The sequence below is a fragment of the Ceratotherium simum genome, chromosome 4, assembly GCF_057802395.1.
Source record: "Ceratotherium simum simum isolate JZ-2026a chromosome 4, ASM5780239v1, whole genome shotgun sequence".
Lineage (NCBI taxonomy): Eukaryota > Metazoa > Chordata > Mammalia > Perissodactyla > Rhinocerotidae > Ceratotherium > Ceratotherium simum.
In genome coordinates, this window is record NC_141903.1 from 8,173,471 (window position 1) to 8,200,203 (window position 26,733).

The following is a 26,733-nucleotide window of genomic DNA, read 5'->3' on the forward strand; positions in this document are numbered from 1 at the left end:
TGAAATCTGAGCGAGGTGCTGGGCGGCGGGGGTTCCTCAGTATTGACACTGGTGCCGGCTGGGGGCCCAGCCCTGTGGTCGGTGCTGCCTCTCAGGGTGGCGGGCAAGGCAGGGTTTATGCCCTCATGGAAACCGGTCCCGCCTGGGCCTCCCCCACCTTCAGGAGAAGATGTCCCTTTTAAGGAAACCCAGGAAGAGGTGGCCTGCAGCCTCCTTCACCATCTCAGGAGTGAAGGGTGAATGCTTGAGGGGTGGCCTTTGTCCAGTTCCCCTCTCCCCAGTGCTGGGGGCCGGGAGAGCACGGTGCCAGCTCTGGCCACCCTGCTAAGCCCTCTGCTTTCCTCTCTGTAAAGGAGCAGAGTGGGCCTTAACTTCTCTGGGTTTGGAGGGGAGGGGGAGGAGGAGGGGGAGATAGAGGAGAAGGGGGGGAGGGGGAGATAGAGGAGGAGGAGGGGGGAAGGAGGAGGAGGGGGAGTCTTACAGTGTGGAAGGATGCTGGTGGGTCCTCCAGTGGGACAGAAGAAAGTCAGCTTTACAAGAAATGAAAGGACAGGTACAGAATCAAGAGTGTGTGTGTGAGAGAGAAAGAGAGGAGAGGAGAGGAGAGTGAGCAGGAGCCCCCTTGCTTAACTGATGCCTCTCTAAGGCGTTCTCAACAAGCTTTCAAAATTGAGTGTCAGGGAGAGGACCCCGCAGGTAGAGCCGAGGGAGCAGTCCTCCAGCATGAGGGCTGACCCCGGGGAGTGGCCCCACGTGGAATCCCCTACCCTGGACTGGGCTCCTGGGCCGGATGTGGAGGCTTCATAGGCTCTGACTCGGGAGAGACTGTGATGGAGGAAGAAGGTGGCTGCCAAGAGGGCGGTGCTGCTGGGGCAGATGAGCTGTCACCTAAGTGGCTAGGACTCTGCCGCAGTCTCCTCGTCTGCACATGACGTAATAGTAGCACCTGCGTCGCAGGCCGGTCGAGGAGATGCATGAGTCACACATGTTGACGTGTGGACCGCTGTTGCTTTCACTGCCTGGGCCCCTGGGGACTTGGCAGCTCAGTTAACAGAAGCATTTACCTAAATGGAGAATAAATTTACAAGTGAGCGTAAAAATGGCCTGTTGACATCACTGCCTTCCAGAGGTTCTCTGGCGGGCTTGGCACCCCCTCCCAGCTCCCACCCTGCCTCCTAAGCAGCTGTCTTGTCAGTGGCAGTAGAGGAGTGGGTCTTTCCAGCTGGACCTTGAACTCCTGGAGGCCGGGGGCGGGTGGCCGGGTGGCTCTGTCACTGCATTGCTGGCGCTGCATTGCTGGCGCCGGTGCAGCGTGGCCTGGAGCGCTCATCAGTGTCTGTGGGCGTCTGGTCTGAGAGGCTCCTGAGTCCTGGAGATGATCGGGAGACCTCGCCCAGCAGTGGGCAGTGCACAGCGTCTTGGAAGCCAGAGGACCCAGATTCTGGTGCCACTTCCCTAGTTCCCGCCACATCCCCTCTCTGAGCCTCTGAGTGGGGACACTGAGGTGCTGATTACTGTGGTGTCATGTGAGGTGACGTGAATGCTCATTGTCATCCATGGGGCACTAGACACGTAGGAGCAACTCGGCCATCGGCGTTCCCAGTGGATCAGGGTGCACAGTCCTCCTGTCAGGCACGAGTGGTGTGTGACACTGTCCTCAGGAAGGCACCACGATGGAAACCAGCGGGGCTGCTCCGGGAGTCTGGGGCAGCCCGTTTTCCTGTGCTCTCCCTAGATGGCTGTCCAGAGGCTCCACACGAGCGGCTCGCTTTTCAGGCCCCTGTGGTAGGAAAGTGGGCTCTCTGAGCACCGGAGCCCGTGCGGCACAGTGGGCGAAGGCTCCCGGCAGCAGTCCCCGAGGCTCACGGGCCCACCTGAGGGAACCGTGGGCTCTGCTCCTTCTCCTGGACACCAGCTCATCGTGGGTGGAATTGCTTGCATCACTTACACAGTTATTTCTCTTTCACTCACAGTTTTAAAAATTGTGGCAAAATATACGTAACATAAAATTGACCATTTTACCATTTCTAAGTATACAATTCAGTGGCGATAAGTATGTTCACAGTGTTGTGCAACCGTACCCACTCTCCATTTCCAGAACTTTTTCATCATCCCAAAGAGAAACTCGGTGCCCATTAAACACTAACTCTCCATTCCACCTGGTAACCAGCCCCCGGGAACCTCTGTGCTCCTTTCTGTCACTATAATGTTGACTACTCCAGGGATCTCCTGTAAGTGGAATCACCCAATATTTCTCCTTTTGTGTCTGGTTTATTTCACTTAGCATGATGTCCTTGAGGTTCATCCATGTTGTAGTGTGTCAGAATGTCCTTTTTTAAGGTTGAATAATATTCCGTTGAATGTGTATACCACATTGTGTTTATTCGTTCATCTGCTGATGGACACTTGGGTTGTTTCCATCTTTTGGCTCTTGTGAATGTGCTGCTGTGAAAATCGGTGTGCAGATATCTGCTCAAATCCCTGCTTTCAGTTCTGGGTGATTACCTGGGAGTGGTACACTCCCACTGCTGGCCGTATGGTGGTTCTGTGTTGAACCTTTTGAGAAACCGCCAAACCCTTCTGTGGTGGCTGCCCCATTTTGCATTCCTACCAGCAGTGCACAAAGATTGCAATTTTTCCACATCTTCACCAACACTTATTTTCTGTTTTTTTTTTAAATTATAGCGATCCTCATAGGTGCAAAATTCTCTCACTCTGTTTTTCGTCAAATAAACAGCAGTTCTCATGCCCAGGTAAAATGCAGCACGGAAGCACGTCCACTAACTGGAGGGCACTTACTTAAAACCCTGTTTCCTTTTACTTTTAATGTATATGAAATGATGCAAATAAAGGCAGGAAACATTCTAGGAACATTTTAAACAACAGAGACAGTGAAAATGCCCTTTGAATCTCCTCATTTTAGGCTCCTCCCCAGCCTGCTGTCACGCAGTATCTTTCCAGAGCTTTCCATGCATTTACATACACATGTGAGCGTTTATGAAAGTGTGGTTTTCCATTTTTTATATAAAAAATATCATGCCACTTTTATTGTTCAGTGAGTTGGATCTTTTACTGAACAGCTCAACAGTCTTCCCGTGTTGGTATTTGTAGCACTATGCTATTCCTGTATTTTTCTTTATGCCATAGTATGGATGTGTTGTACTTTAAAAAAAATTATTGTTATTAAACACAGAACATTGTTTCTCATGCCTGCCCCTCTGTGCTGACCTAGTGAGCAGCGCTGGCCGTTGTCAAGGGCAGTGTGTCTCCTGCTTCAGCCTCTCAGTCCCTGTCTGGACATCCGGCCTCTGAGCTGGCTTCCAGGGCTCCGTTTCCTGCCCGGCCTGCCTTGCTGACCTTCTGTGTCTCCACTTTGCAGGCCAAGAACAAGGAGACAGGTGCCTTGGCCGCGGCCAAAGTCATTGAGACCAAGAGTGAGGAGGAGCTGGAGGACTACATTGTGGAGATTGAGATCCTGGCCACCTGCGACCACCCCTACATCGTGAAGCTCCTGGGAGCCTATTACTATGATGGGAAGCTGTGGGTAAGGGTGCCCCCGCCCGTCGGCCCCTCTCGGCCCTCATGGCCTGGTCTTGAGGTCCTGAGCTCTTTCTCAGTGTCTGCTTTGAAGGCAAGGGCCGGGGCGAGGAGAAGGTGAAGAAGGGGGGCTCCAGGTCCCTTGCCCTCACCTCTTGGCAGAGTCTCCCCAATTTTGGGGGTGGAGGCAGTGGTTTGGAGCAGGAAGGAACTCTCAAGCTCTATTGCCCCACCTTGAATCCCAACTCTGCCACTTACAAGTTGGATAACCCTAGGCAGGTTCTTAACCCCTCTGTGCCTCAGTTTCCCCATCTGTAAGGTGGGGATAATAACAGTACCTACTCGTAGAGTTGTTACGGGGATTAAATGAGTTAATTCATGATAGGTGCCTGGAAGTACCTGGCACATGTAAGAGCTTGGTGAGTGGTGGCTATTTTATTATTTGTGGTGGTGGCATCGTTGCTGCCACTGCTGCAATGGGGATTGCTTTCAATGGTGGCGCTAAAGAAGGGGGCGCTTTAGCAGCCCCCCATTCTCCATCAGCAGCCTCATATTTTGATGAGCTCTGTGCAGATGCCGCTTCCAGCCCCACCTTCCAAACTCAGCATCCCCCCTCAACTCGAGAGGAATTCCGGAGTGCCCCCTGATTTCCACAGGACAAGCCTGCCTGCACAGTGTCTCCCCCAGTGACATTCTCCTAGTGCTTGTGCCCTTCAGTTTATAAAACCCAGACTTCCCAGAAGGTATGTGTCTCTCCACACTTTTTTCCAGCCAATGTTTTATATATAAAGTATCATATTTATGTCCCCAAAACTCAGTACGACATTTGTAACAAAATAATGTGCAGGAAAAGTCTGAAGTCAACTCTAGATGCACCTGGAAGACTGTCAGAGTCACGTGCAGCCGTTTTGCAAAGGGGTCGGGGTCAGCAGGGCTTGGCATCTCGGGTGACACGGGAGCTGAGCCGCCAGGCTCCTGGTACTGCGCATGGCACCGGGTATTAACAGTCACTAATAATTATTTGGTGGTCAGGAGGGGATGTTTTAAGCATTTTGCCTCCTATCATGATAGTTCATGATGTATAGACAGAGTGTTACTATGTTTTAGTTACATTTGAGGAAATTAGTGGGGAGTTTGGAGTTGACATGTAACACTTTACAATTTTTCCCACTTGAAATAATGGGAAATAGACTCCCACCTGGCTTTATTTATTTATTTTTTTTGCACAGTATGCTTGATTTTCAGGATCAGAACTATGACACTTAACAGGGAAATCTGTGTTTCCTTTTGAGAAAAGGATCCTGCTGTTTAAGAAAACCAAGGGCGAGTTTAGAAACCACCACCGTGGTGTATCCCTCTCATTTCACAGAAATGAAGGAAGCCAGTGTCTGAGGGGGTGAGAGCTCGGCCCCCAGCCCTGCCCAGAGCTCTGTCCACTTAAATTGGCTGCCCCCCTGCCCCCCCCGCCCCCCACGCCCAACGGAGGCCAACTTTGCTTTGCCTCTTTGGGCATCTCCTTGGGAGCCTCCCAGATGTCATTGGGGGGAATAAAACCGCTGCCCCCTGACTGTCACCTGCAGATTTCACAGCCCTTCCTCATCCACTGTCTCCAGGCACCTTGGGAGGTGAGCAGGGCAAGGAGACTGGTAACCCTTTCCAAAGGAGGGGCCAGAGGCACGGAGAGGTTAGGTCCCGTGCCCGTGGTCACACAGCTGAGGGAGATGAAGCTGAGCCTTTGTGTTTCCTCTGTTCTCTTTCATAGAGCTGCTTTTTAAAATGTTTTTTCTTCTTTAAAGAAATTAAACAAATATGTATATGGTCATCAGAGAAAAACGAGAGTATACAGAAAAGGAAAAAAAAAAAAAAAGATTAATACCATCCAAGTTTTCACACCAGAGATAACCATTGGTAGCGTTCGGAATATATTTTTCTAGACTTTTCTATATATATATATATACACACCCACATCCACAATTTTTTTAAAAAGATGAATTTATACCATACCTGTTACTTTACCTTTTACTCTTTTTATTTAAGGTGTATTAAGAACAACTTTCTCTGTCAGTGAGGAAACACTTGCATCTTCATTTTTTATTCCATAGAATTCTGTCTTCTGACTGTGTTGTCCCCATTGTTGGGCATTTAGGCTGCCTCTTTTTTTTTTTTCTGCTATAAAAAACTCCGTGATGGACATCTTCAAATTTTTGTGTTCTTGCCTTAGAACCTCTTTAGGAGAATTTGTAAGATTTTTAAGTGTCTATTGCCAGACAGTCCTCACAGAGCCACCCGGGGTATTATACAAAGGAGTTTTCCCATCTACCCACCCACCCAGCCATCCATTCATCTGCCCATCCATCCTCCTCTCCATCCATACCACCTTTATTGGACCACTGATTATGTACTCCTGAAGAAAACATCTTTTGTGTGTCTGTTCCCACTATTGATTATGGCTAGGACCAAGTTCATTACTTTCCCAGGTCCAAAGATAATACCAACGACAGTGAGTGTTTATTGAGGGCTTACTGGGTGCTAGGCCTGTGGCTGTGAGTTTTACTTGCGTTTGTCATTTAATCTTTGTTCTATGAGGTGTTGCTTTATCTCCCTCTTACAAACAGAAATGAGACACAAAGAGGCTGTGTTCCCCCCAGGCCAGGCAGCTAGAAAGTGACGGAGCTGGAAAACCAGATAGAGAAGAAGGACAATTTATAACTGGACCGTGACTGTCACAAGGTTGTCTAAATAGATACACCAGAACTTTCTGTCCCAGAGTTGTCACTTGAAGCTGCTGCTCTCGCCAGACCCAGTCCTCACCCGCCTTCTTGGTGGCTGCCCCTGCGGCCTGCATTTGCTACTTTGTAGACCCCGAGAGGTGCCGGCTCCTCATTTTTGAGGGTTTGAGTTTTAGACATTGTGAAATCAAGGCAGGAGACACTGGAAGTGGGTAGATCAGGAGGGACAAAGGGTTTCAAGTGGAAGGGACAGCATGGGCAATGGTGTGCAGGGTGTGACGTGTTTGGCGAATGGGGAGACTAGGATGGGGGCAGCACCCGGTGAAAGATGAGGGCAGCGGAGTATTGGCGGCTGTGTTGTGAAGGGCCTCGGATGCCGAGGTGAAGAGTTTGCACTTGATCTTTTAGATCAGTGGTTCTCAAAGTACAGCCCTTGGACCAGTAGCAGCAGCACGTGGGACATTCTTAGAAATGCAGAAGATCAGGCCCCAGCCCAGGCCAGGCCTGCTGAATCAGACCCTCTGGGGTGGGGCCCAGCAATCTGTGTTTTAAGGAGCCTTCTAGGTGACTCTGATGCTTGTTTAAGTCTGAGAGCTACTGTTTTAGGTAATGGGGACCCAGTGGCAATTTTCCACAGGGGAGAGACACATATTCTGTGTTGTAGAAAGAAATCAGGTTTGAGGGGCCAAGAGTAAAAGCATTGAGGTTGAAAGGAAGTGATAAGAATAGACTAGACCAGAAGCCCAAGGATGTGATGTGGGAACATCATTTGGTCAGGAAAGGCCTCAGAGGAAGGAGCATTTGAACTGGATCTTGAAGGATGCATAGGAGTTCTCCAGAGGTCTAAGAGAAGGAAGGGCAGTCTGAGTAGAGGGGCAGCACTTGTGCAAGTGTGGAAGGGAGAGGTCGCGTTGTTCTGAGACACAGGGTTGAAGGTGCACCAGCGTTTGATGCTTCCTTCTGTGTGCTGGCTCTTGGGCCCTCTCGTGGGCAGGCCTGGGCCTCTGTGTGGCTCCAAGAGCCAGCTTCTCCATATGGGGGGCTTTGGCAAAACCAGTCCAGGCCTGCCCTCAGGGGCTGGGCTTTGGGATGAGCAGTTGGCTGTTGCCGAGTGACTGGGCCCCTTCCCCAGCCATGGCCTCCAGGGACAGACTTTCCCCTGCATGGGGCAGAGGTCATTCACCAAATCACCCCGCTCGCAATGGGACAGGATCGGCTCATTTGCTTCCAGAATTTGTAATCTGAGCAAAATCCTTTTAGTGGTTTCTTTTGACTACTTCTGCTTTTGAATATCAAATGGTACAAATGGGAGAAAAAAACAACCCACAATATTCTAGACCAGCACTGCCCAATTTATGTATAATGTGAGCCACATGTGTAATTGTTAATTTCCTAATAGCCACATTGAAAAAAGCAAAAAGAAACAGGTGAAGTTAATTTAAAAAATAGGATTTACTTAACGTAGTATGTCAGAGTATTATCATTCTGACTGTAATCAATATAAAAATTATGAATGGGATATTTTGCTTTTTTTTTCATTGTAAGCCTTCAAATCCAGTGTGTGTTTTACACTTATAGCACATCTCAATTCAGGAGCTAAATTTTCATCACAAGTCTATATTTAGATGTCGTAAAATTTACAATTTGTCATAAAATTGGTCTATATTTAGATGTCATAAAATTTACAATTTGTCATAAAATTAGTCTGTATTTAGATGTCATAAAATTTACAGTTGACGAAGTAGATTCACATCCCTAGGTTGTTCCAACATCCTTACACATTTCCCAATAACAGAATCGAGTGTCAGTTTTTAAATTTAAGTTAATTAAAAGTGAAGACAATTGTAAATTTCATTCAACACTAGCCACATCTCAGGTGCTCAGTGGGCACGTGTGGTTAGAGCCTCCTGGACCGGATGGTGTAGACGATGCAGCTCTAAACGTCCACGCAGGCCCTGAGAATGAGTGGATGCAGGCCTGACCCTGTGCATCTCCTCTGGTTTATAGCTGCCCCACCCCTGCATCCCCTTCCCCATCCCCAGCCCTGAGCCAGATTTTGGTCTCTGGGAAAGTCTTCCAAGGGTTGGGTCTCTCCCTGCCTGTATTGTGCGAGTGAGAGAGAGTGGTGTGCGTGATGGTAAATGTTTAACAATCAGCTCTGGGAAGGGCAGCCCTGGTTTATAGCATCTGCCAATTTCTGTGGTGTGAATATTCTCGCCACGGTCAATTTCAAGCTGCAAATGCACTGTCACTAACACGGAGTTGGGAAGAGATGTGGTGGCCCTCCGTGATGGAGTATTTCTTCCATACAGATACGATACATGTAAATAGCTTCCAGAGCAGAGATAATAGTGAAATGGGCTAAAATAATTAGGGAAGTGATGAGTTTTGAGTATTTATTATCTTTGTTTTTAATATAATTTTTAAAAATTACAGGGTTATATAACTTAATTTTAAATAATGGTTATATTTAACAAGAGGCTTACAAAATTCCTGAAAATGTAGCCGTCGGTGCTCACGAGCCAGTGAGAGGTGGCTGCAGCACACCACTGGAGCCAGCACGGAGGGGTGTTGACGACACCACAGAACCCTGCAGCTGGGTGTCGCATAGCCAACTGCTCATTCGAAAGATGAGATAGCTGCAGACCAGAGAGGGTCTGGGATTTACCCAAGGTCACACAGCAGGTTAGTCACAAGGCCAGACATACAGAGGTCCTCAAAGACTGTGGATGAGAGACCCTACTCATGTCATACTGTCTTGTGACAAGCCGTTCCACAGCTCTGCAGAATATATTCCAAACCCAGTACCTGCTACAGAGGCTAATTGTAGTCTGTCGTCTGTCAGTACCTTCCCAGACCTCTCTTGTCCAGCTATTCTAAGCTACGTGCAGGCGACACCTCCAGGCCTTTGCTCACCTAGTGCCTCTTTCCAGGCATGCCCTTCCCATTGTCATCTGCAGAGTCAGCAAGAGCATCCCTTCCCACATGAGGTCTTTTCGATTCTCCCCGGTACCTTGGGTGGAGTTTGCCTCCTCCCCCTCTCCTCTCTGCTCCGTGTGTTTCCTCTCGTCCTACCGGTCACATCTTAGTGCACTTATCCGTCTTGGTGTCGACCTCCTCTGGTAGACAGGGCCCTGCCTTCATCCTCGCCCGGGGCTGGTCCAGAGCAGGGGAAGGAGTCACAGTCCAGCTGGGTCCCCTCCAGGCAGCCGAGGCCATTTGGGGCAGCCCTGCCCTGGGGAGGCTGAAGTCTAGGGGGCACCTGCAGCCCCCGGAGCATGCCCGAGGCTGATGTTGACCTTGCTGTTGACTGAACGATTCTCCAGCTGTTGGCAGCTTGCAGGGAGGAGAGGAGGAAGTTCATTCCTCTTAAGCTTTTCCTTTCTGCTGAACCTGGAAGACAAGTGACGGTGGCACAGAGTCCTGCTTTGCAGGTGGGGAGATTTTGAAAGCCCCTTCGGATCGGTTCTTGACCACTGGTCTTACTCAGCCTTTTTTGACAGGACAGCAAACTCTGATGCCTCGATCTGCTACCTGTTCACCCCAGGAGTTTAGCCCCTGTCTCTAGAAGCGTGGGTAGTGGTGGAATGAAGCCCACAGCCCTGTCAGACAGCAGCATCTTCGTTTATTCATTTAAACAAGTCACTGTTGAATTCCTGCCTGTGCCAAGCCCTGTTCCAGGCCCTGCGGATGCCGCCTCCTGGGCTCAAAGTCTGTGGTGGAAGCAGACAGTATGAGAGCAAATAAAGAAGTGAATCAGAGGACTTCAGTGAGTCATAAGTGTGTGGAAGAAAAATAACCGGGAAGATGCAGCGGAGGGTCCAGGGTGGGGGTCAGGAACAGGTGCTTTAACTAGGATGGCTAGGGACGGCCTTCCTCGTGAGGTGACGTGTTAGCTGAGGCCGCAAGACGAGATGGAGGGCAGACCTATGAATATTTAAGGGCAGAAAGTGCCAGGTGGGGGGACTAGGAAGTGCCAAGGCCCTGAGGCAGGAGCCATCGAAGTCTGCAGAGGCCCCGACAGAGCATGGCCAAGGGGGAGAGGCGGAGAATGACGTGACAGGAGACCAGACTGTGCAGGGCCTTGAGCACTCAGCTGAGCGTCTGCTGTGTGCCAGGCCCTGTTCTAGGGGCTGGGGATTCACAGTGAACAAGACACAGTCCTCATCCTCATGAGCTTCTAGTCTGGTGGGGAAGACAGCCAGTAAGCACATAAACACATCCTTCAGGTAACGATAAGGACAGATGGGTATAAAATCAGACGTGTGGCCTAGGGACAGGGCAAGCCACCTTCTGGGTGTTGTCAGGGAGAGGCCTCTCTGAGGAGGTGATGTTTGAGAAGGAGGCAGTGGAGGGAGAATCAAGGCTACAGCAAGTGCAAGGGTCCTGAGGTGAGAGCATGCCTACTGTGTTCAGAGACAACGAGGGGCCAGTGGCCTGTGTTGGGGTGGGAGGAGATGGGGTCCCGGAGGTAGGAGTGCGATCTTACTGGGGGTCTTGGGAAACCTCCGGGGACTTTCAAGCAGGGTGTTGTCTGTCCTTTCCCTCTGCCATTAATCTGGTTAGTCTCTGAGTCCCTGTGATTCCTCTCCATGTCTGTCTCATGCATTTGTTCTTTTCTTCCCTGCCCTGCAGTGGAGGAGCTGGGTCCAGTCTTGTCTCTTGGTGCCAGTATGGATCTTGGCTGACCTGAGTCTCTCTCTCTTTATCTCTAAAATGGGGGTGATGATAACAAAACCTATCCCATTGTAAAGATTAAGTGAGGTGTGTGGGCTGGGTATGTGTAGCATTGTCTGGCACAAAGTGGATGCTTAGTTAATGCCCTGGCCCCTCTCTCCTCTCCTCCCCAGCGCTTTCTTAAAATTCTCTCTATGCCCCCCAAGCCCCCCCGTTTCCTGCAGCTCCCTCTTCTGGCTTCTCTGCCTTTCACGTGGGGAACCTTCCCGAAGCTTCGCTGTGATCATGTCACCCCCAAACGAGAAGAAAGGTGATGTCAGGGGGGTGACAACACCAGCACAGAGTGAGGAAAGGCCTTTCACGTGCACGTAGTGGGCCTGGTTGCCCTGGCCTGCCCTGGAGACCCGGCGCGGGTCTTTGACAGAGGGTCAAAAGTCCCTCTGTCCCCAGGTTTCGTCTGGTCAGAAAGTTTTGCAGGGAGTGTATCTGCCCAGGAATCTCCTTGCTGACGAGCAGACAAAGCACTGACTCCTGTGCTTGGCATGGACGGCCTCCACAACCGGGGAGTCCTCCTGGGTTTCCTCTGGGTGTGGACGTACTGTTTTCAGTGTGAATATCCGCAGTGTTTATTTCTGTAACACTCTCAGTCGGGCTGCCTCTCTCATACCTCATTCATCCTGCTACCTCTGTAATAGTATTTTTTTTAAGGTGACTCACTTTTTAGAAATTGAATACATTTATTTAAAAAGAAACTTGCGGGCCGGCCCCATGGCTTAGTGGTTAAGTGCGCGCACTCTGCTGCTGGCGGCCCGGGTTCGGATCCCGGGTGCGCACCGATGCACTGCTTCTCTGGCCATGCTGAGGCCGCGTCCCACATACAGCAACTAGAAGGACGTGCAGCTGTGACATACAACTATCTACTGGGGCTTTGGGGGAAAAATAAATAAATAAATAAAATTATAAAAAGAAACTTTCGTCTCACTACCCTAAATGGAAAACTAGGACTCACTTGCCATAAATAGAAATCAAAGAAAATAAACCAATTCTGTTAAGTTCTAGCCCAATCCCTTTGCCTGCCATGCCTTCAGCCTGGGCCTCGCACTCCGGTTAGGAGGGAGGGTGTCACGACGGGACTCTTCAGTGCATTGGCGTGACTGGGCTTGGAAGGGTGGAAGAGAACTGAGGGGGCCTCCTGCCCTTGGTCCTGGGACCCCAAATTCCCCTCCTCATCCCCTGGCCTCCCCGGGACGTGCGCTGGGCGAGGCGCTCCCTTGGGGCACATTTGGGACTGGCCATGCCCCTGAGGTCAGAGGTCGGGATGATCCCCTTAGGGATGAGGTGGCCAGGCTCAGGGACTTGTCCAGTGACACTCGGGGGACAGAGTCTGGGCTTGGACCCACGTCTCCTGTCCCGGAGGCCAGTGGTCTGGCCGCCACAGCTCACTCCTTACCTCACGTAGTCTACGCTTGGGCTTTCCCGACATCGTTAGCTGTGGCAGCCTTTTCTAGTGAAATTTCCACAGCAGTCCTGGTGGGCCACAGAGAAGACAGCGGCTGCCCTAGGCTGGGGTGGCAGGCCTCTCCCCAGGGAGCCCCCAGAGTAGCCCCCAGGCCTCTGGACTCGGGTCTGCACCAGGGTTTGGACCATCCTCTGCGGGCTGCCCTTTGTGGTGTAGGACGTTGAACAGCATCCCTGCCTCTACCGCTAGCTGCCAGGAGCACCCAGAAATGTCTCAGATGTTGCCGAATGTCCCCTGGCAGCAAAGTCACCCCCGGGTGAGAAGCACAGGGCCGTGCCACTCCCGGCCTCTTGCTGTTGGGGGTGGGAGTGTGCCCACTACGTCAGACGGGCTGTGAGCCCGGCCCCTCACCTGAGCGTGTGAACCCTCAGAGCGAGGTCCCAAACTGACGCTCTCGGGCCAGGCTGGGCCTGTAGACGCATTTTGTTTGGCTTGCGTCATGTTTTTAGAAATTTGTTGCTAGCATTTTGTTAGAAGATGTCATGTAAAATTCTGGCCTTCTGACTTTTTTTTTTTTTTTTTTGTGAGGAAGATCAGCCCTGAGCTAGCATCCGATGCCAATCCTCCTCTTTTTGCTGAGGAAGACTGACCCTGAGCTAACATCCGTGCCCATCTTCCTCCACTTTATGTGGGACACCACCACAGCGTGGCTTGATGAGCAGTGCATCAGTCCATGCCTGGGATCTGAACCCGCGAGCCCCGGGCCACTGTAGCCAAGTGCGTGAATTTAACCACTACGCCACCGGGCCGGCCCCAAGCTTTCTGACTTTTCTTGAACAACCGGGAGATGTGGCTGAACAGGCTACCTTTCTGCATGGCAGCAGCTGCCTTGGCTGAGCAGCAACTGCCCCTCAGGCAGGGATGTGGCCTCCAGTTGCCTCAGACCTCACTACTCCCTAATGCATCCCCAATACCGTGGCTGAGGGCTATTTGTCATTGGCATGTACCACTGTTTTTCTTAAAGTAGAATTGAGGGGAAGTATTTCCCATCCCGGAGCTCTATCAGAACTGAAGAAAGTAGATAACCAAGAGGACTGTTCCCAGAAGAGTATGAGAGGACATTTTTTCATATATGCAGCCTGCTTTGCCCCATAAGTTAACTACTCAGACCTGGTGGGCATTTCAGCCATCTGGGCCTAGGGTGACCAAAAATAGGCTTGTGAGGGGTCTGTGAACTTCCTGAACATGTATACCGTGTGTGTGTGTGTGTGCATGTGTCACCCTGAAGGTGTGACTGTGAGCCTTCAGTGTGCCTTCTTGTCTGAAAGTGAACATCCTGCAAGGAGGAAGTGCAAGTCCCAGGGGCACGGAGCAGCGTGTGGGTGGGGGGGTCCTGCTGTCCACATGTCCACGTGACCACATGTCACCAGCAGGGTTTCTGTGGCTTGTTGCCTTGGGCTGGGAGGCCAGCTGTTGGTCACTGACAGACTGCATATCTGACCTTACAGAAGCCAGACCTGTAAAGAGAATGTCACGCTGGGGAGTAGCCAGCAGCGCTGTGTTCATCTAGAGAGTCAGTCCGTGTGGCTGGAGGAGCGCTGGGCTGGAGACGGAAGGCCTGGGATCTTCCTGGGTCTGGGACCAGCTCGCTGTGTGACCCTAGCCAAGTGCCGTCCCTTCCCTGCACCTCTGCTCCCCGGTCCGTGATGTGAGGGCTTGGAAGGGGTGGTCTCAAGGTCTTCAACCCGCATCGACTCCCCTGGCCCATCGAGCTCTGAAATCCTGAATCCCGATCCGTGGTCAGCTGGGGGGCCTGTGGTGGTCCTTCTCAGCAGTCTTGTGGGCCAGGACCCCTTTCCATGGGCTCTGGGGTCCTGTCCCCCTGGGGCTCCCCACACCCGCTCTCGCTCTGGATCTGGTCTGCGGGCACCCGCGTGGGGACCCGAGCATGCGCACACCTGTGCATGACAGCACTTTGTAGAGTGCTTGAAAGTCTGCACAGGTTTCCCAGGCCTTGGGGAGGTGTATCGTTACCATCCTACATTGCTCTTGACAGGGAGGGTGCCCTGAGGCTGGGGAGGGGGAGCAGGTGAGGAGGCTTTGGCTCCCTGGCCTAGAGGGTGAATGGGGGTGAGGGGGGTGAGAGGGAGGAGTCAGCAAAATGACAGCGGAATAGCTGGCCTCTGCTGGGGACTTTCTCTGTGCTGGGCCTGCACTGGGCTCTTTCACGATTGTCTCACCAAATCCTCACAATTCTATGGGAACGAGTCACCTCCATTTTACAGATGTGAAGACCAAGAGTCAGGGAGAGAGTGACTTGTCTCAGGGCTCACGGCCAGGTTCCAGCTTCAAAGCCTTGTTCCCCACCCCCCTTACCCTGCAGTGCCCCTCCCTGGGTGCCGGCCCTGGGCACCACTGGGAGCAGTGAAAGGACACAGTCTGTGACACAGTCCCCTGCCCTCCACCTGAGGAGCCCATTGTCCAGCAGAGTGTTTTCTGGCTGTTCCTGGTGGGCGGGGGCCCTGGCCAGGGCATCCATCCAGCTTCTTCCTCAGGCACAGTAGACCCTCCTGGTGCAGCCGGTGTCCTCCGGCCGGGAGCAGGTGGAGTCGCGTGGCTGTGGATGGACCTGGGGTTCTGGAATCCTGCTGTTGGAATGGCCAGGCCGGGCTCTCTGTGTCACATTTATGAGGGTGACTCTCTGGTCCAGGGGTTCGCCCACCGCGTTCCCAAGCATCTCCATGTGGGTTTAGTTCGCCATCTGACCCCGTCAGCCGGCCATCATCCCCTCCCGGCACTCCCGTGTGCCCCTCCCGTCCCCGCTCACCCCTCTCGCTCTCACACGCGCCCTCATTCCTTCAGGCCACCAGGCACTGGCTTTGGAGTCACTCAGACCTGGGTTGGAATCTGGCTGTCCCTGTGCTGCCATGTGACCTCAGACATGTCTCTTCATGCCTCTGAGCCTCAATTTCCTCATCTGGACATCGGGGGTGATGACACTGACCTCACATGCGTTCACCCAGGGTTAGAAACGCAGCACACCCCAGCTGGCAGACAGTACGAGCCAGGTGCCCACTGACAGGTCAGGTGTGTTATTCAAGGTCTAGATTGGCAGATACATGTGTACCAGGCCCACAGGCTGCATGTAGGGCAGGCTTTTTTCAGTTTTTTGAAACAATATGAACCTTTATAAATTGGCATCTTTAGTATAAGAATCCAGGTGTCTGGCTTGGCTTGAAGGATCAGCAGCGCCAGCCACATGGCCCATATTCCCACGTGGCATCTCGGAGCTGTGCTGAGTACAGCTGCCCCATAGGTGGGCACCTCTCCCCCATCTGTCCCTGCCCCTGGGGGCTTCCCTGCATTTATACCCTGTCTGGCCCCAGTGGGAACAGATCATTCCAGTCCTGGATGGGAAGTGGGGAAACAGGGATGTGTGGGGGCTGTGGGGCTGTCGTCTGTCTTCCTTATATATTTCTGGGCTGCTGCTTCCTCCCCGGGCATGTCCCAACGGGCCCTCTCGGGAGCCCTCGGGGCGGAGTTGTCATTGATGGAACCTTGAGCCCTTGCAGCTGTGGCAGGGTCTCTAAGTCCCTGTCTTGATAACTCCTGCCTGTGTCAGGTGTTCCACATCCATGATCTCAGGGGACTGGGCTTCCCACCCCCCTGGAGCAGCTGGGGCAGCCATGTCACTGGCTCGCTCACTCATTCATTCACCAACAGATGTTTCCAGAGTGCCCGCTGTGTGCCAGGCACTGCTGTAGGTGCTGAGGGCACAGACACCAAGCCCTGCCCTCGGGGAATTCACTTTCTCTGGGGCAGTGGGGTGGGTGAGGAGGCAGACCATGAACAAGATGAAACTGCAGGGCATGGTGTGTCAGATGGGATGTGTGCTGGGCGCAAGTGGGTGCATGGCCTTGCCCGGGGTCCCACCATTTTTCCCAGCTCTCTGCTGCTCTCCAGCAGTTCCTGCACCCTCTCATGGGGCAGGCTGGTGTGGGGGGCTTGTCTCTGAACGTGGGCTCATCATTTCAGTTTCCTGCGTGGATCCAGCTTCTGCTGTTCCTCATGGTTGGAGTGCGCTTGCCGAATGCTGGGTGCTGAGCCGTGGGCTTCCCCGTGTCATCCCGTTCGCCCACTACCTGGGAGGCGGGCACCCCACTCTACAGACGAGCGAACTGAGGCTCAGTTCTCTGAGCTCACTTGTCCCAAGATGGTTCTGTTAGTCAGTGTTGGCGCCAGAATTGGACCCCAGTTGTATGACTCCAGAGTTGAAACCATGGGCTCGCCTTAGTTCACTCAGGTGTTTCGGTTCTTGGGGACTTGTGTCCCTCAGTAATGAGTCAAGGAGGAGTGGGGGTTGCCCTTAGGGGTGAAATAAGACATGAGCGCCCACCCTGCGTTGTCTCCCTGGCTCTGCTAGCGGCCAGCACTGGCTCTGCCTGCCGTGCCCACCTCTCCACACCGCTCCCCTATGGTCACTTCCCCAGGGCAGGGGCACGGCCCTGACTCGTTCTCCATCCACACGAGCCCTGGCACAGCTGGCTTTAGGGAATGGTGGCTGGACAGACGGATGGTCAAATGGATCAAGAATGTCTGTGCAGGCACAGAACTGCCTGTGTGTCCCCCGCAGGGGCTGGAGGGCCAGTTTGCGTCTGCCTGGAGTCTGTCGCAGCCCTGATCTTGGCATTTCCCGGAAGGTGGTGTGGAGTGAGGAGAGTGGTGATGGTGACGATCATCATGATGACAGTAGCTCTCGCTTGTGATGCTCTGGCTAGGTGCCTGGCACTGTGCTCATAGTTTTTACATGTGCTATCTCATTTACTCCCCCAAGACCGCATCAGGGTAGGGATGTCTTGTCCCCATTTTACAGATGAGGTAAGGGAGGCTCAGAGGGGCTAAACGTGGCCCAAAGTCACCCAGTGGCAGCATTCGGACTCAAGCTGAGGGGACTTTGACCCTGAAGCCAGTGCTCCTGACCTCAGGGCTGGACAGGACCAGGAGTTCGGCTCCCTTGAATTTGAGTCACCTCAGGTCCATCCCAGAGATGCCCTGGACTTGGCCAGCCCACTTGGACGTGGAGCCACCTCGCTTGTGGCGACGGGGCCATGGAACGTGCCACACAGGCTTGAAGGCTCCGTGGGTCGTCGCTCCTCCTCTAGGCCTTGGCAGAGCTGCCTCCCCAGGAACCCCAGGTCGTCTCTGTGCCCCAGATGCCCTTCCTTCCCGTCGGGGGCACTGAGTTCACACCGACTCAGGGGAGCCAGATTCCTTCTCCAGGCTCCCTGTGAGTGTGGTGGCTGGGGCTGGGGTGGAGGAGAAGGCCCAGCGTTCCTGGGAGGCCTCATGGGCGTGGGCTGCCCTGCTCAATGGCTGCATTGTCTGGCCTGGAGTCAGAGGTGCGGTGGTTCTGGGACTTCACCTACAGGGACAGCTGCTGAGAAGCTGGAGGCATTTTTGTGTGGACCATTGTGTTTTTTGGTTGCAGCCTCTGTGGACTGCTTTCTACAGGCCTCTGTTGAATCACCAGAAGCCTCTGTCTTCTGCACTGATGGGGTGTCCCCATGCCCAGGGGACAGTGCCTCTCAGTGCAGAAGGCCTGGGGGGCTGAATGCAGCACCTTCCCTGCTTCTCCAGGGAGAAACAAGCACAGACAGGCAAAGGGCTTGCCCCACGGCACACACCGCAGCTGTCTCTGTGTCTTGGAGTCAGGCAGACCAAAGTTTATACCCTAGTTCTGTCACTTAGGAGCCGAGTGGGTTTGGGGAAGCCCTTTCCCCACCAAACCTCAGTTTCCCTCTCTGTTAAATAGGGATAGTGTGACTGCTCACAGGAGCATGTGAAGGAATGCTTAGAGAACGCTTAGTGCGTGCCAGGTCTACATTAGGTGCTCAGTGATGGCAGCCATTGTCTCTACTCGGTGGCAGAAGAGGGAGGGACCAGCTTGCTTTTGTCTGACTTTGCAAAATCTGGCTGTCAGCTGTGTTAGTTACCTTTTGGCTGTTTTGCCCTGATTTCTGGGCATCTTAAGGCCACTGGAATGTTTCATTCATATTCATTCATTCGTTCATTTATTTACTCATTCATTCATCAAACCCTTACTGATCATATACTGAGTCCCCGCTCTGCTAATGGATGATATGAGTGGACTTTGGTGAACATGAACTGCATATTCAATGATAAAGTGACTTCTGTCCTCTTGAACCCTAAAATGTCAATGTTGTAAATGACCTCAAGAGCTGTTAAGAGCTTCATTTTCTAGGTGGGGAAACTGAGGCTCAAAGCAGGAAAGGGGTTATGACAGCCCCCAGAAGGACAGTGGCAGATCTGGGACCATGTCCAGTCCTCCTCCCTGTGGCTTACTGAGTTTTAGTTCCAGGGGTGTTGCCCACATTTACCTGTTGAGCGCCTTTGGGTACCCAGTACTCCTGTTGGCCTCGGGAAAGGCCAGGGAGCTGAGGGGACCCAGGCCCAGAGCACTATGTGGTCACCAGTGTTGATGCCTCACCTCTGGCTTGAGCATGGCTCACTTGTCTCTTGGGGACGGGCGAGCTGTGGCGGTGCTGACCCGATCCTGCTGCCTGTGGGCTGTAAAAGTTAATGTCTAAACCCTGTGGGTGGTCCGAGCCTGCTCTTATCTGGGCTGTGACATCTTGGCTCCCTTATCTCTGGGTGGGCAAGCTCACTTGGTATGTGAGCTGGCCAGTGGACCCAGTGAGGGCCGGAACACGGAGACAGAGGGGCCCTTTCTCCCACCCACCCAGGGGCTGTGACTCTAGCTTTTTGTGGCTTCCTCCTTGAGGCACGAGGAAGGGGGAATGGGCTCACCAGGTCTCTTCCAGCAAGCAGATGAACCGAGCCCAGATAGGTCCCAGTTCAGGTCCTGGTTCTGCCACTTACTATTTGTGGGACCGTAATGTCTCTGAGCCTCAGTTTCTCCATATACAAAATGGGTATAAAATATCACCAAATGCTGATAATAACTGGTTACGTTTATCAAGCATTTACTTATTGTGTGTTGGGTAATGCTCTAAGGGCCTGGCATACGTTATCCTATTTAATCCTTGCGATAAACACCATGAGGTACAGGCATGTTTTAGGATACCCACCTCAAATAGTGAGTGTGAGATAATCTGTGCAAAGCACTTGGCATAGGGCCTGGCACAGAGTGAACTCTCAATTTCTGTTAAATGTCATGGATGGGGAAACTGAGGCTGACCCGGCAACAACCTGGCAACTGCTTACCTTGTGTGGAGGTTGAGACCACGTAGGTGAAGCAGCTGCACACGTGGGATTGTCTTTGTGTGTGTGTTTAGAAGGTGGAAATCAGCTTGGGGCAGCACCTTGGTGTCGCTGTTGAGTCCTGAAGGGTCGTCTGGTGGAGAAGAGGCTGACACTCTGGCCCTCTCAGTCCTGAGGACTGTTTGGCTGACTCCTCATTGGCACAGCTCCAAAGAAGTTTTCCTAGTAACCAGTCCCAGGGCAAGTCTGAGAGGGCACTGGGCCCAGAGGGAGAGAATGCTTGAATTGAGCTGTGCAGGTACCGTGCTGCAATAGTGCAGCTGCAGGGTAGATGCCTGATAAACCCACGAGTGAATCAGTGAGTGATCAGAGAGGCGACATGGCCTGCCAGGATCACGTAGCCAGGCTCTGACCCTTAACGCTGCACCACGACAGCTGCTTAATATAAATTGGTGGGGAACGGAGGTAAATACAGGTTTCCAGTTTCCTTTGGCCTCCAGCCAGAGAAGAAAGCCTGCGACTACAGGCTGCCGTGAAGTCCCCGTCGGGCACCCTGTGGCCGTGTGTACGGCCGAGGTCTCCAGGGAAACAGAGCTCATGGGTGCTGAGGAGGGAAACCAGTGCTGAGGGCACTCATCTACCAAGAGGGCCTGGAAGAAGCAAGTGCCTCCGTTACCTGAACGTTCCACCGGTGTCCAAGCTCGGGCAGACCCGCCGTCTTAACACGTGGCAGCTCTCGTGAGCAGCCTGGCTCACACGGGCCTGGGTTCTGATCCCAGCTCTACTGCACCAGCTGTGGGTCCCAGGAGGGGCGGGAGGGCAGTTTCTACCTCAGAGGTTGAGTTGAAACCTTACAATAAAGATGTTCAGGTGCCAGTGGGGCTGGTGTCTGACGTGTAGGCCCTCCCAGCTGGTTGGCGAACAAGTTGAGCCCAGGGCTGGAGTATGAGCTCTCAAGTCAGAGCATCTGGATTCAAATCCTGGCTTCACCTCTTATTAGCTGGGGACCTTGACAAGGTACTGAGTCTCTCTACGCCTCAGTTTCCTCATCTGGAATTGGGGGCAGTAAACAACTGCCCATGGATCAGATCTGGCCTGCACCTGTGTTTGTAAGTGAAGGCACTGGCCAGGCCATTCCTTCCGGTGTCTCTGTGCTGCTTTCCTGCTGCAGGGGCAGAAACTGTGTGGCTACAAAGCCAAAAGCGTTTACTGTCTGGCCCTTTACAGAAAAAGTCTGGGGACCCTTCATCTATAAAGTGGGGATAATAACGGTATTTACGTTACAGGCCGTGTGAGGATTAGATGAGAGACTGAATGAAGGGCCTGGGACGGGGCTTGGTGCTTAGGTCAGTAGTTTTCTGAGCTGAAGAGCACTTGGGTCACATCGTAAGAGCCCCACGGTCTATTCTCTGGTAGCCACCCCCCTTCCCCTCCTGGCCCCCGGTGCCCCCTCCTCCCAGCCCCTGGCAACCACCATTCTACTTTTTGTCTCTATGAATTTGACTCCTCTACCTCATATAGAAGGGATCATATTTGCGTTTTTGTGGCTGGCTTATTTCACTTAGCATAATGTCTTCAAGGTTCATCCATGTTGTAGCATGTGCCACAATTTCCTTTTTAAGACTGAATAATACTCTATTGTATGTATATACCACATTTTGTTTTTCGTTTCATCTGTTGATGGACACTTGTGCTGTTTCCATCTTTTAGCTATTGTAAATAATGTTGCTATGATATTAGTATACAAATATCTGTTCGATATCCTGCTTTTCTTGGTGAGGAAGATTAGCCCTGAGCTAATTTGCTGAATTCATTTGTTAGTTCTAACAGTTTCTTTGTGTGTTTTGTAATCTTTAAGGGTTTTCTGTGTATCAGATCATGTCATCTGCAGAGATAATTTTACCTCTCTTTGCAATTTGCTTACCTTTTATTTCTTTTTCTTGCCTGATTGTGCTGGCTAGGACTTCCAGTATTGTGCTGAATAGAAGTGAAGAAAGTGGGCATCCCCTTGTCTTGTTCCTAATCTTATTTATTTTTTTTGGAGAGGAAGGTTAGCCCTGAGCTAACATCTATGCCCATCTTCCTCTATTTTGTATGTGGGTTGCCACCGCAGCATGGCTTGATGAGTGGTGTAGGTCCATGTCTGGGATCCGAGTCTGCAAACCCCGGGCTGCCTAAGTGGAGCAGGCGAACTTAATCACTGGCCATGGGGCCAGCCCCTCTTGTTCCTAATCTTAGAAGAGAAGCTTTCCGTCTTTCACCATTGAGTATGATGTTCACTATGGATTTTTCATAAATGGACTTTGATATGTTGAGGTGGTTTTCTTCTATTTCTAGTTGTTGAGTGTTTTCTCATGAACACGTGTTGAATTTTGTCCAGTGCTTTTTCTGCATCAGTTGAGATGATCATGTGTTTTTTTATTCTTTTCATTCCATTAATGTGATGTATTACATTGACTGACTGTCATGTGTTAAACCATCCTTGCTTCCAGGAACAAATCCCATTTGGTCATAGTGTATAATCCTTTTAATATGCTGCTGAATTTGATTTGCTAGTATTTTGTTGAGGATTTTTGCATTAATATTCATCAAGGATATTGGTCTGTAGTTTTATTTTCTTGTAGTGTCTTTATCTGGCTTTGATATCAGGGTAATGCTGGCCTCAGAGAATGAGTTAGGTGTTGTTCAATTTTTTGGACATTCTACTTTAATTTTTTGGAAGAGTTTAAGGATGTTTGGTTGAATTCACCAGTGACGCCATCCAGTCATGGGCTTTTCTTTGTTGGGAGGTTTTTGATCACTGATTCAATGTCCTTACTAGTTACATGTCTAGTAAGATTTCCCATTTCCTCATGATTCAGCCTTGGTAGGTTGTGTGTTTCTAGGAATTTGTGCATCTCATCTAGCTTATCCAGTTTATTGCCGTACATTGTTCATACTACTCTCTTATAATCCTTTTTATTTCTGTAAAATTGGTGGTAATGTCCCCATTTTCATTTCTGATATTAGTAATTTGAGCCCTCTGTTTTTTTCGTAGTCATTCTGGCTAACGGACATATATTTTTAATTATCTTGGGTATATATCCAGGAGTGGAATTGCTGGATTATATGGTAATTCTGTGTTTAACGTTTTGAGGAAGTGCCAGACGGTTTTCCACAGTGCCTGCATCATTTGCGTCCCCACCATCAGTGTATGAGGTTCCCGTTTGTCTGTATCCTGGCCAACACTTATTGCTGTCCATCTTTGTGATTCTAAGCACCCTAGCAGGTGTGAAGCGATATCTCATTGTGGTTTTTATTTTTCCCCAATAATTTTATTTATTTATTTATTTTTTCCGCCAAAGCCCCAGTAGATAGTTGTATGTCATAGTTGCACATCCTTCTAGTTGCTGTATGTGGGACGCGGCCTCAGCATGGCCGGAGAAGCGGTGCGTCGGTGCGTGCCTGGGATCTGAACCAGGGCCGCCAGCAGCAGAGCGCCCGCACCCAACTGCTAAGCCACGGGGCCGGCCCTCATTGTGGTTTTGATTAGCATTTCCCTAATGACCAATGATGGTGAGCATCTTTTCATGTGCTTATTGGCCATTTATATATCTTTTTTGGAGAAACATCTATTCAAATCCTTTGCCCATTTTTAAATTGGGTTATTTGTCCTTTTATTATTGAGTTATAAGAGTTCTTTATATATTCTGGATACTAGTCCTTTATTAAATATATGATTTGCAAATACTTTTCCCATTTTGTGGGTTGTCTTTTCACTTTCTTGGTAGTATCCTTTGATATACAAAAGTTTTTATTGTTGATGAAGTACAGTGCACCTATTTTTTCTTTTGTTGCTTATGCTTTTGGTGTCATTTCTACCCACCTGATCTTTCCTAATCCCCATATACTCCTAGACACACATTCAGAGGCCCTCAAAGCTTTTTTAAAAGATGGGAGGATATTTAAATAATTATATTTATATTTATACTTATTTTTTTAAAAATACTCATTGAAATAGACTCCATCTGTTTCTGTCTGACCATCTTTAATAATACAAATCCCTAAAGCCTCTGCAAATACCCAGGGCTTCTCAAACCGTCACTTAGTAGAGGCTCACCAGGATGATCTTACATCCTACCCAAGCCCCTAGCTCTTCAGTTAGAGGCAGGAAGAAAAAGGAACACTGATGATGAAGTTCAAGTTAATAAGGAGCATAAAAGAGATGAAAATTCTGCCAGTTTGCCCCTGAGATTTCTCTACCACCATCTTACATTATGTTTTTGCTAGAGGGAGGAGAGATGTGGCCCCAAGATCCAGGCCTTTTGCAAATTCCTGTAGAGCACTGGTTCTCAAAGTATGGTTCTGGGAGCAGCAGCAGCATCCCCGGGGCATCTGTTAGCAACGCAGAATCTTGGACCCCACCCCAGACCCACTGAGTCAGAAACTCGGGGTGGGGCCCAGTGATCTGTGTTTTAACAAGCTCTCCAGGTGATTCAGATGCACGCTCAAATTTGAGAACCATTAGTGTAGTGTTTTTAGCAGATCACCTAGAGATTCCTAGGAAAATCTTATTTTTCCAATGAGATGGCACCCTTGACCTCCTCTCTCATTGCCCTAATTCAACCTCATCATCTCTTGCCAAATGTGAGATCAGATGCTTTCGGTAACAGGTAACAAAATCTCAACTCCATCCAACCTAAACAACAGAAGATATTAAGTGGCTTGCATATCCTATTTGAAAAGTCCAGAGGGGAGGTCAGGTTTGAGTGGGAGTTTGAACAGGGCTCCGTTACGCTGTGGTTCTCTCTGCCTTGTCTTTGTATCAGCTTTGTTTTCACACTGGCTTCCCTCGTGGTTGCAAGGTGGCTGCCTGCAACCATCAGGGCTGTGTGCTTCCTAGTTGGCTCCAGAGGGAGACATCATGGCATCCCACACCATCAAGCAGAACTCACCAGCTTTGCTCTGCTTAGACTAATCCTGAACCAGCCATCAGGGCAAGAGGCAGAGAATTCCTCTGATTGGTTTAGGCCCCTACCCCCTCCCCACCAGGGATGAGATGAGTCCCACCCAGCTCTCACGTCCCTTTCACAAAGGGGAAGGAAGAAATGCCATGTGTGCAGGGGAAAGGCAGCCATGATGCCCAGGGCACCAGCACTGATAAAATGGCCTTTTTGCTGTTTGCCCCGAATCCATTATTCTCTTGCTTTCCCAGCCTCCAGAGTTATGCAACCGGGGGAGCTCCTAAAGCAGAAAGCTGTCTACAGCACCTCTTGTTTAAACCCTGCGGTTCCCCTCCCCAGGCACACACACAGCTCTCAGGATAAAGTTTATACATTCTTTGAGATGTTCCAGTTCTAGTTCTGGTTGATCTTTCCGGCCTGTTTTCTTCCCATCCTTTTGAACCCCATGGATCACTCCACCATTCTTCCTTCCACACTCTTCCATGCTGCCCTTCTTCTGCACTTGCTATGTTCTGTCTGGAATGTCCTAGTCCTTCTTCACTTGGCAGATTCGCCCTTCAAAACCCTGCCCGGATGCTCCTCTGAAGCCCTCCAGGATGCCTCCAGGCTGGGTTACCCGCTGCGGCCACAGGCTTCTGAGTAGTGGTGTGCCTGCAGCTCTCACCTCTCACCTCCGTATCTGCCTCTGTCTGTGGTCTTGGGCAGGCCTGTCTGATCCGTGCTGGGTCCCCAGGCCTGTCACAGGCTAGGAGCTCAGATAGTGTTTGTTGATTGAATTCTACTTTTGTTGCCTCCACCGTGCCTAGCAATGTGGGGCCCCTGGTAGACCCTCAGTTGACACTTGTGGCTGGATTAAACTTATCACAAACCTCCCTTCATTGGATCCTGAGAAAACCCTGAGCCACAGGCTGCTTACCACCCCCTCAAGGAAGCATGATGGACGAGCCTCTGATGGGTTCAAGGAGTCGGTCCTTGGTCCTTGGAGCTCTTGGATTTGGGGCTTGGTGAGCGCTTCGAGGGCTTCAGCTTTGCACCCGGGAGCCCTTGATCCTGGGAGCCCCCTTCCTTCCCAGGACGCTGTGGGCCCTGGCCTCCTGGGGCTTCCATTGTGGACAGGCACAGATCCCCCTCCTCCTTCAGGTGAATGGACTCATCTAGCCAGGGGTTATTTTAGGCCAGTTCTTTCCATTAAAAAAAGTTAATTTCTAATATAAAATTTTATAACATATTTGTTGAATAAAATGTGTAAAATACATGCAAGTGGAGACCACCTGCCGTCCTTCCCTGGGTCTTGATGTTGTGCTTCCGTTCTCTTTTCTCGGCATGCATATTAAGTAACTTCCTAAGGTACTGAGATATTGTTTTATTTTTATTTACTATTATTATTGACTTTTAAATTGAGATTATTATTTTGTTAATTAAACCCCATGCATTTCTGTGAAAGCCCCCTGGAACCCCACCACTGCCAAGCTGGAAGGTAACGTGTTAAGACCCATGTCATGGGACCCAATAAGAACCATGTCATGAAAGGGACATTTGTTTTTTTGCATCACACAAAAGGCACTAAGATGTGAAAAATTTTAAACCAAAAGGAAGGAAAGGGCCGGCCCTGTGGCTTGGTGGTTAAGTGCGCGCGCTGCAATGCTGGTGGCCCGGGTTCGGATCCCGGGTGCGCATCGAGGCACCACTTCTCCGTCCATCCTGAGGCCGAGTCCCACATACAGCAACTAGAAGGATGTGCAGCTATGACATACAACTGTCCGCTGGGGCTTTGGGGGGAAAAAATAAAATAAATAAAATCTTAAAAAAAAAAAAAGTGGCAATATTTAAAAAAAAAATAAAAAATAAAAAAAATAAAAAAAAAGGAAGGAAAAAAAAAAACACTTTCAAAAAAAGAAGAAGAAAAACCAAACCATGTTTTGCCACATGTGAGAGTAGTCGGGCCATATTTACAAAAAGGCTAGCGGAACATCACCCTGACATATGCTCTGCTTAATGCCAAGGACCGCTATGAAAAAAAAAGCTTCACACTTTTGAAGTGTGGGCAACAGGACAGTCATCTCCTAAAAACACCTCATCAGAGTCCATATACAAATTGTGAAATGTCGTGGGTTTAATCCTGGCATAGAACCAAAGTTGGGGCATT

General features: G+C 50.7%; 1 protein-coding gene across 1 annotated transcript in view; it reads left to right on the top strand.

Annotated features, from left to right (window-relative positions):
- Positions 1-26,733, top strand: part of STK10 (serine/threonine kinase 10) — a 116,645-nt gene that overhangs the window by 20,009 nt on the left and 69,903 nt on the right. Inside the window, exon 2 of the mRNA XM_004428522.3 lies at positions 3,380-3,544. Coding sequence (XP_004428579.1) covers positions 3,380-3,544 — 165 coding nt within the window. The remainder of the gene's footprint in view (positions 1-3,379; positions 3,545-26,733) is intronic.